Source organism: Cryphonectria parasitica, assembly GCF_011745365.1.
Source record: "Cryphonectria parasitica EP155 unplaced genomic scaffold M406scaffold_4, whole genome shotgun sequence".
In the NCBI taxonomy this organism is placed as follows: Eukaryota; Fungi; Ascomycota; class Sordariomycetes; order Diaporthales; family Cryphonectriaceae; genus Cryphonectria; species Cryphonectria parasitica.
The window spans coordinates 1,255,562-1,264,832 of NW_024468912.1; the positions used below are offsets into that span (position 1 = coordinate 1,255,562).

Below are 9,271 nucleotides of genomic sequence, written 5' to 3' on the forward strand. Positions count from 1 at the left end.
TACTGCCTCAAGCGCCTCTCCTTCTGCTGCGCCTGCGTTCCTCGTCTTGACGGTCGCGCTGAGCCCAATGGGCATTCAGCCTCGCAATTCTCTCCTCCTCCTCAGGAGGCATGGTGCCAAAGACCTCCTTGAGCGCGATGGCGAACCGCAGGTGGGGCGGGACAGCGCTCTCATCCCCAGCCAGGTATGCCGGGTTCAGCCAGAATGCGTACTCCGTTGGGAACCGGAACCTGTTCTGCGTGCGGCCCCACAGATCATAGTTGAGACGGTTGGGGAATCCACAGCGCCAGACGGAGGAGTGTTCGGGGTAGCACAGGTAGCGATGACGCTCCTGGATCATCTCTCCCTTCTCGACGCGGTCCAGGGCGCCTGTATTTTCATCGCGGATGGCGTGGTAAAATGTGCCGATCTGGTCGCGGACGAAGCAGATGCGCTGCAGTTTGGGGAGCGTGTTGAAGAAGACGGTGGCGGCCGCGGCGCGGTCGATGTTCTTGGGGTGCTTCTCGATGCAGCGGCTGTGCTTGATGGCCCAATCGATCTCGGATATGGGGTGAAGCATCTGCTCGGTGCTGGCATGGACCTCGTCATCGCTGATGGCCTGCTGATCGGTGATGTCGAGCTGCTCCAGGGAGCGCATGTCGCGGACAAGCGCGGCAATCTCGGTGACGGGACCCTTGAGTAGGCCGCACAGCGCAAAGTGCTTGACCTGCTGCATGGTGTGGCAGAGCTGGCGCAGCTTGGGTGGGCGGCGGCCGTCGGGGGCTGTGAGGCCCTTGAACACATCTACCTCGATGTCGCTCTTCAGGAAGCTCGTGGGGTGAGCACGGTGCATGACGTATTCGAGGTTGCGCAGCTTCTCGAGGGCGAGGCTCTGAGGGCGCAGGTCGTGAGTATCGTAGTCGAGCCAGAGGCGCTCCATGTTGAGGTAGGGCCAGGTGAGGAACTGGAAGTCCCAGGAGTGACTACCCCAGGGACAGGAGAGCTCCAGCTGGCGGACCTTGAAAACCAGGAAGTCCATACCCCAGCGGCGCCACTTTAGAAGAAGGGATCGGACGTCATTGAGCACAGTGTAGGTGGGATCTTGCTTCTCGAGCACGTAGCGCATGGTGGTGGGCCACTGCATGTAGCTGAGCAGCTCGATAAAATCCTGGCCGGCGTAAGGCTTGTGGGGGTTGGGGGTTCGACCGAGAGAGATGGTGAACTTTTCCATGTGTTGCAGCCAGTTGTAGGTGGGCAGGCCGACAAGGGCCTCGTGTGTGTCCCTGAGCTTGTCCTCTCGTGTGGCTTCGCTGGCGTCATTGATGCAGATGCTCTGGAACAAAATGGGAGCAGTGAGCCGGCGGAAGTGTTGGTTAACAAGGGTAAGGTCGCGGAGGGAGCCGCCGAGGAGGACTCGCTCATCACGACGAACGTGTCGGCCGAGAATACCATTGTCAGGCTTGGATCTGCGAGGGACGTCATTGAGACAATGTCGAATGATCTTTAGCTGGACCTCGACTGGTAGGTCCATCAGAGATAGCTCATCAGGAGCATCGGCGTTGGTGGGGTCCAGCTTTATAGCTGCAAGGCTGTGGCTGATGTCCTCCATCTCGAATCTGGATGTTGGAAAGCAAGCAGAGGAACACAAAAGAGAAGAAGAGATGATGAAAAGAGTAAGTGGACTCGATGCTCTTTGGTGTGCTGATTTGGTGCCTTAGGCTCAGTCTCAAGACTGAAAACAGAATTTCGCGCGGCAAGATGGGAGAGGCCTAAAGAGAAAGGGAAAGAGGGAAAAGGAAAAGAGGATGCCTGGTCAGACAAGTGAAGTTGGCACAGATTATGTCGTAAAATCCGTACCCAGGAAGTGCTTGTGCTCCGCTTTTCTGAGGTTATCATGTGAAAGATTAGAGAAATATTGTCATAGCAACAGTGAGTGACTGCCAAACAAAGTTGTTAATGTAGTCGACATCAGATGATTCATATCAAAGGTTAGGCTTTATGGTCCAGTCGTTCCTTCCTTTTCACCTTCGTGGCATATATGGACAAAAACGACACCATATGGGAAGAAGATACTTCTTGGGTTTGTAAATATTCTGTTCTTTCATTGAAATCCCTTGACCTTGTTAGCATGATGCCAGGAAGCCACTTCAATTTGAGTGAAAAACCTCTCAAGACTCCCTCAGATGAATAGAGAAAATTGTTTGACAGATTACTGGCTCAAAGTCATCCGAGGTTCAGATCAAGATAACTACTAATTAAATCAAATAGTCCTGGTCACCCTGTCATGGATATGCACTGTGTATCGCCTTCCCTTGGATGTGGTAGACAAAGTGCAGATAAAGCTTGCTGGTGCATGTCCTTGTCCTGGGATAAAGTACCTGACCGAGAACTCATGCTCGTCAAAGTATCCTCTAGAATCTATTTGGAATCATGCAATAGACAGTTTAGGGACAAGGAACATGCAAACAGAAACTGAGAAGTTAGATTTCACGGGGATTGGACCAATAACCTCCCTGCAAGCACATCGAGTGCGAAGCTGACGTGATACTACATCGTGAGACATCTAATAGCCCTACTGATCCGGTGATTTAGATGTATAAGGGGCATTCACTGAATGTCCAAGTGCCCGGACCTTAAAGCGTCAGAAGACTGAGATGTAGCTTCACAAATGGCTAGTCAGCTTGAGCTGTCCTGTGACATCGATTCATTGACAAGGCTATATATACATAACAAAGTCTATAATGTCACCTATACACCTTGCTTCTATCTTTCAGATGATGAACATCAGGCACATGAAAGCAGCACTTGGCCGCCAACCCGTCATGGGACTTAATACCCTGGCAGCACTTTGGCTGGTGGAGAATGGCCCAGCGCCGTTTTGGGTCGGGGTCCCAACCGCACCTGTTGTACCAGTCACAGTCACTGCCACAGTCGTGTTCTCGATATCTGCCGTGATAGTGTAGACAGTAGAGTAGTAATGGTTCGTATATGAGAATACCGTCCCGGACGGTGGAGCCGAGACCGTTCCCGCAATGTTTGAAAGTGATGCGGTGCCGTTCTCAGGCATATTGTCTGGCGTGTAGAAAGTGCCGTACGCAGGGCTGGTGAAGTTCAGGTCCGTATTACAAGCATAGGCATTTAGAAAAGGCGCACAGGTGGACCAGGGCTGGTCAAAACTGGCTAAAGACATGAAGATGTTGTTGATGCCAATGAAGGCAGGGTCTGTGCCGGGACAGATGTCGTAGAATCTGAAGGGTTCCTGTTCAGTCTCTTCGTTCATAATGTCTCGTGTGGGATCATAAGATACACGCACGCCGACAGAGCGCCACTTTCACCACAGCAAGCGCAGGCTGCCTCTTCATCCGCTGTCGTGACAGGATCAGTGCCTGCATCGCTGAGAGCCGCACTGCTAACAGCCGTCGCGCAGTCGGCGCCCTCTGCCTCGCTATTGTCGATTGCCATGTATAGAGTGCCAAGGTTGCAAGAGCAAGAGTCGGGAGCACCGCTTGGAAAAGGAAAAAAGGGTATACCCGCTGTTCGGATGTCGAGTGCGCACTCCGAGATATACTGGATGGCATATTCTTGGTATTCACATTCGTAGACCTAAATTATCACGAATTCTCATCAGCCTCGGCACCCATCAACGTGGGCCGTGAACCCAAGTTGGTGAAGAAGGAAGGTTGTAAGGAGGTGACAAACCTTGTTCCAACATGATGCCATGTAGCAATTCATCATCTCGGAATAGTATACACAATTACAAGCGGTGAGTGCTGTCTGGCTGTCAGCTTGCTCAGCCACGGCGTTGCAAGCCTCAGCTTTGATAGACGCGGTGTCAGCACAAACGAGGTACGAAGGGCCATCATGGCAATTTGTGTCAGTCAAGTTGTATGTGTGAGTGATGTTTGTGAGAGAAGATAAGTCCAAACCAGTGGCCAGCGGGTAGGAGGATGGACGCATCGTGAGCTCTTGAGTGCTCGGAATTCGCATAGACAAAAAGTTCGCTCTCGAAGACGACAAAAAAAACAAAAAAAACAAAAAAAAAACCGGACGAGGCAGGGGACTTTATCACAAAGCCTCCGAGAAATACACTGACCTCAGTTGGCCGGATGGTGCCTGCCATCTCAGTGCAGTTTGCGCCTCGTCATGAAGGGAAGGCGCAACTTGAGCTTAAAGCTGGACGCGAAGTACTTTTCCACGATGAAGTAAAAATATGACAAGTCGACAAGAGTCTCACACACGATCTTGGACAAGTACAATTCCTATCCAATTGACAAATTACCTGGGTATCCTATTCCATTTAAACAGCCATGCCAATGCCCTCCCGTATCTCATACACAGAAACTCCACCATCCACACCTCCCACGAACAATTTGTTCCCGTCACCTGAAAATGACAGGTCGGTCACCTTACTCAGATCTGCAGCCAACAACTCCAGTCCGCCGCCTCCCACGGTCACAGAACATGAATCTGACTTGCTCGACGACCGGGCGCTTCGTCTTGTCTCGAATGACCTGCCACTAATGTGGCTACCCCGCAAGCTGGCCTCGTCTGTCTTACCGCCCACGCCGTCCAGCCGCCAGAGCTCTCTACCACCTCTAATGGCATCGAGGACCACCAGCGCGCCGTCACCGCTCCCTTTGCCGCCAGGGTCACAGTACGCCACGAATCTGCAGTCGGGAGAGATGCACGCACGCACGGCTGGGATAGGATACACGCGAGTCTTGTCCTGGGCGCCGCCAAAGTCCCAGACCAGTACGATGCGTTGGGTCACTGAGACGGGTTCGACCTGCCACATGCCCGGCTTGCCGATGGTGCGGAACTTGGCAGCCTCCCATATGGACACCGAGAAGCTGCCGTACGTGGCGAGCAGGAGCGGGAGGGAGTTTTCCAGCTCGGGATGACTGCGTGGCTCATGGTAGCGGTAGGGCTCGTGGAGCCGTGTATTGCTGTCGAGCTGCCATGCCATGAGCAGCCCGGCGTGAGCTGGTGGCGGGGCGCCTGGACGAGGCGGTCGTGGGCCGGCGGCGGCGACGAGGAGAGGACCCGTTGCCGAGTATGCCAGTTCGGGGAGCTTGGGCGTGTGCGGTAGCCCTGACCTGCGCAGCTCGATCGTGCGGGCTTTGCCAAAGGGCTTCTTCGAGGACGATGCCGGGGCTGCTGGGTAGAGTTTGATGGCATCCTCGTCTTCGCGGTAGGCGGCCAGCGGATACCACCGTGACTCGTACATGTCACCTCTGGCAGAGGCCCAGCGGTAGGCTTCGGTGATTGTTTGGACCTTTTTGTGTTTCGCCCAGTCCCAGATCTCGAGGGTGTGGCCGAAATTCGTAGCGATGGCAGCGAGGTTGAGGGTTTCAGAGAGGATGGTGTGGGAGCGGATGAAGAACTCGCGTGAGCGTGCTTGGACCTGCACATAAAAGGGGACCTTGATGGTAGATATGTGTGTGCCGGAAAACAGGTCCCAGATTTTGACATGAAACTTGCCATGGCGACTGGCGAGGATGGTTGATGTTGGTGAGGTATCGAAGGCATTGACGCCGCCGCTGTTAGCCTCCTTGTCTTTCGTCTCTAGTTGGCGAAGAGGGATGATATCGAAGACCGGTGAGACCTCCTCAAGGGCTGTGACGGGTCTTGCGTTTGTTGCTGCTGATGATGATGAGGCTGCTGATGCTGTTGCTGGCGGCGGCGGCGGATGCGAGTAAGAACTCGATCGAGGAGCCGGTGTAGGATACGAGCCCTGAGAGGACGCGGAGAGACGTGTGGGTGCCGAGCTTAGTGAGGAGTACTTGGAGTCCTGAGTAACATCTGATGATACACTGGACCGTGTCTTGGGCGGGATATGAGGTGTGCGCGGCGAGGTGGACAGACCAGAGGGGCCTGGCCTCAATGGCGACCTCACTGGAGGTATCGGCGGCAAGGATTTGGTGGGTGGAGGAGAGGCTGGGGGGAAGAGGCTGTAGATGGGAGCTGGGCGCTGTGTGGAGCCTCGTAGGCCTCTGTTGGTGTTCAGTCGAGGCTGCGGCGGGCTCATGTGAGACCCAGGCTTGAGTGAGATGTCTTCGTCCTTGATCGTCTCGAGAGGTCGGAGAGGCAGATTCAGGGCTGCCTCAAATGTGATGGGTTCTTCAGGTCGTTGTGCCATGGCATCAGGGATTGAATCTCGCTGGTCGAAACTGCTGCGTATGGAGGATGATCGTCTGAAAGACTTGGCCATGTCTTGGACGGAGGGTGTGGTTGGGGTGCTTTTAGGGGAGGGGGCATCTTCACTGGAGTAAGTCGAAGTGCGGTGGTCAGTGACCCAGTAACTCTCCACCGCGTCCAGGCAGCTAACAAGCAACGCGTCTAGACGTGACATATCCGGCATCAACTCTCGCCTCAGCCGCCCCAGTTCGTTATCTGCCTGTTCAATCGAGGCTCTGAATACCAAAGGTCAGTAAAAACTTCACCTCCCACATTCACATTCACATGGGCCATCCATGAAGGGAGGGGCCGCTTCAACCAGCCTCAGGGTTCGACTCACGACTCCGTAGCCCTGGCCACTACGCCGACTGTCCTCCTACATGCCTCCAGAGCCATCTTCAACTCACGAACCTCCACAGGGGCGTCCGAGAGAGCCCAGCGCCCACTGCGATGCGAACCCGTCCCGCATTCGGACAGCACGGCATCAAAGCGTTTGCAGATGTCAGCGCAGCTTCGAACGACCCACACAACCGAGGACTGCAGCTCGGCAGGCACGCCGATGGTCCGAATCCGGGTGAGCAGGCCGGTCAGAGCGAAGAGCTCGAAGAGCACGGGCTCCAGGTCCTCCTGTGCGGGTGCAACGTCTCTCACGAAGCCATTGACGATGGTGGTGGTCCGGTCGGCCTCCGCGAGCGCCGCGGCGGTCGACGCCAGAAGCACCCCGTCCATGCGGGCCGGTCGTCAGACCGTTGATGGATCGATTCTGGGCTTTATATGCCCGGCGCTCGACGTTTCCTGGACCGGACTGGAGTCTTTCCTGGGGAAGGAGAAGGATGATGCAAGGAGGAGGGCGGCGTCTCGTGGACCCATCAAAACGTTCCGTCCGTCCGGCTGGAACATGCGTGTAGTGGGATAGACAGAACGATTTCTCACGCTGTGTTTTTCCAATTTTGGCCGGGTGATCAGATGAAAGGCTCGTCTCGTCACTACAGGCTTCGCTCTTTTCTTGTTCTCGATGTCGGGCTCGCTCTGTAAGTGTGCATCCAGGCGTGTGTGAGGGGCGGATCCGTCTAACAACGATGTGGGTCACTCAACTTTCATCTAGACCTCTAGACGACGGCGACACAAATACTGTATACGGTTTGAGTTGTGTGATATATTGAAAGAAGGAAGAAAAGAAAGAAAAAGAAAAAGCCAGAAACCAGAGAGGGGTCACCCCATTGGCATGCGACTAAAGGCCTCACCTCACTAAGGGTCCTTCCAGCGCCAGGGCAATCCTTCGTTTTTTTTGTTTTTTTTTTTGGGTTGGCGTGAAGGCGGCCGAAGGGGTGTCCTTGTGTGCCATTGCCCCAGAAAAGCCCCCAGGTTGGACATTGCTAGCGGATTCTGGGGGATATTGGGGCAATCTGGGACGGCGTTGCTCTGGCGGGGTGAACAGGGGGAGCTGTCCCGGGTCGTTGGGACCATTGCACGAGGCGAGTCGCCTCAGTCCTATGGTACCTACAATGTATTGTACGTGGGGATTGTGATGAGGAGCCCGGTAAGCATCTTCTGATCTTACCCAATACAATACCATGCGTGACCTGTCACCTCTTCATTCCTTTCCAGCAGGACGTGGTGATGGATCTGAAACACACTGGCTGGTCTCCTTCGACTTCTCCCGCCCAGCCTCGGGGGGAAGAGCCTCGACCCACACCACACTTTGGTCTGTTGTGTGTTGTGTCTTGTTGTGTCTCTCTACCTATTGTAGTGCTAGCCCTAACGGCGGGCTGACACTATTGTTGGAGGGAGGGGGGGGGGGGGGAAGAGAAGCACTTGGCAGGGGTGCGGTTGGAAGATGGTCTCCATGTCGAATGCGCGCCATCCACGCGGAAGAGACAAAAGAGATGGAGTGAAAGTGCGAGTCTCAGACGGGCCGACAAATCGCATGTGGGAACAGGGGTTGCTGGTCCCGGTCACGGATCGTCGCCCGGGTCTCGCTGCAAGGGATTATCCTGTTGTGCCAATCCCAAGGCTTCCACAAGCAGCCCGTCGAGGCCGTGTAGCCGCTGGTTGGAGCCGCCACTTTGTTCCGGCTTGGGATTGGCGGCGCGCGGGAGAGTAGACACGGCAGACATTGTGGACTTGGCGTGTACCTGGCAGCCTGGCGTGCCTGATTCGCACTAGGAAAGAAAGAAAGAAAGAAAAAAAGAATTTGTGATTTTGATGGGGATAGAAACAAGACGAAGCATAAGCGGGTCGGGTGTGCTTATGCTCACTATTGTCCTCCACACACACTCCCCACCCCCTTCAGCCCGTTCTCCCCGTCTCCTCTTCTTCCCCTCCTCCGCCCGCCCGTGCATGTCAGATTGATGGGAATTTCTCAGCTCCGACCCGCTCGCGAGGGGTCTCTTGAAGAGCCCTGCGCATTCATTCCTATCACGTCGTCCTTTGCACTTATGTAGGCTCCTATAGTTCAGTCACACTGCAGGGACCTCTGCTAGCGCTGCTGTCACAAGCGTATTTGCGGGCTGAGCTGGGTTTGAACCGGCGAACCGCGGCCCTACCTCGCCCACAGCATGAGCGGTGCAGACTTCCTTAAGCAGTAGGTCCAGCAACAAATTTGCCCAGCCCATGTCTCAGCATCGTCCTAAAATCATGTCTGGTTGGACGGACGAATAAGCTCGAGTACAAGAAAGAGAGAAAGGAGGGGGGGGGGGGGGGGAGGAGATAGACAAAACGGAGTGAGAGGCAGAGAGGGACAGACGGGTCATAATCAGCCAAGGCTTTGCTAGGTAGGGTTTTCCGGGGGCTGAGACCCACGTTCGGCTCTTTGCGGAGCCCTGATATGGGTCCCATCGGCTGTGCTACTGTGGTGCCACTGCATGCTAGAAATGACACTAGTCAATCTATCATCGAGTCTCCATGTTCCGCAGCGTTGCGTTGACGCATGACTGGGACGAGGAAGAGTAGCATCGATCGATACTGCGTAGATCCCTTTGAGGATCATTTATACTACTATAGTAGAGAGAGGTAAGGGAAAGGTGGGGGAGAGAGAGAGAGAGAGAGAGAGAGAGAGAGAGGCGTTCCTCTGGGCTCGGTATTACCCATCTCGCTGGACCCCTTCTTCACGCTG

At 54.9% G+C, this 9,271-nt stretch overlaps 4 protein-coding genes across 4 annotated transcripts; all 4 read right to left on the reverse strand.

The window, feature by feature from the left end:
- Positions 1–7: 7 nt before the first annotated feature.
- Positions 8–1,588, reverse strand: M406DRAFT_68011 (uncharacterized protein; the record flags this gene model as incomplete). The annotated part of the gene is made up of 1 exon (XM_040925121.1): positions 8–1,588. The coding sequence occupies one exon, from the start codon at positions 1,586–1,588 to the stop codon at positions 8–10; it is 1,581 nt and encodes a 526-aa protein (XP_040776547.1).
- A 1,161-nt stretch (positions 1,589–2,749) lies between these two features.
- M406DRAFT_257346 (uncharacterized protein) lies at positions 2,750–3,936 on the reverse strand (the record flags this gene model as incomplete). Its single annotated transcript, XM_040917169.1, has 3 exons — positions 2,750–3,227; positions 3,293–3,582; positions 3,679–3,936. 3 exons carry the CDS (start codon positions 3,934–3,936, stop codon positions 2,750–2,752), a joined length of 1,026 nt encoding a protein of 341 aa, XP_040776548.1.
- Positions 3,937–4,294: 358 nt separating this feature from the next.
- M406DRAFT_237884 (uncharacterized protein) lies at positions 4,295–5,566 on the reverse strand (the record flags this gene model as incomplete). Its single annotated transcript, XM_040916070.1, has 2 exons — positions 4,295–4,422; positions 4,510–5,566. Coding segments are annotated over 2 exons (1,185 nt in total), but the record flags the coding sequence as incomplete, so codon positions are not given.
- A 262-nt stretch (positions 5,567–5,828) lies between these two features.
- M406DRAFT_355979 (uncharacterized protein) lies at positions 5,829–6,541 on the reverse strand (the record flags this gene model as incomplete). The annotated part of the gene is made up of 2 exons (XM_040923313.1): positions 6,497–6,541; positions 5,829–6,392 (listed from the first exon to the last, which is right to left on the reverse strand). A coding segment is annotated over exon 2 (510 nt), but the record flags the coding sequence as incomplete, so codon positions are not given.
- Positions 6,542–9,271: the final 2,730 nt, after the last annotated feature.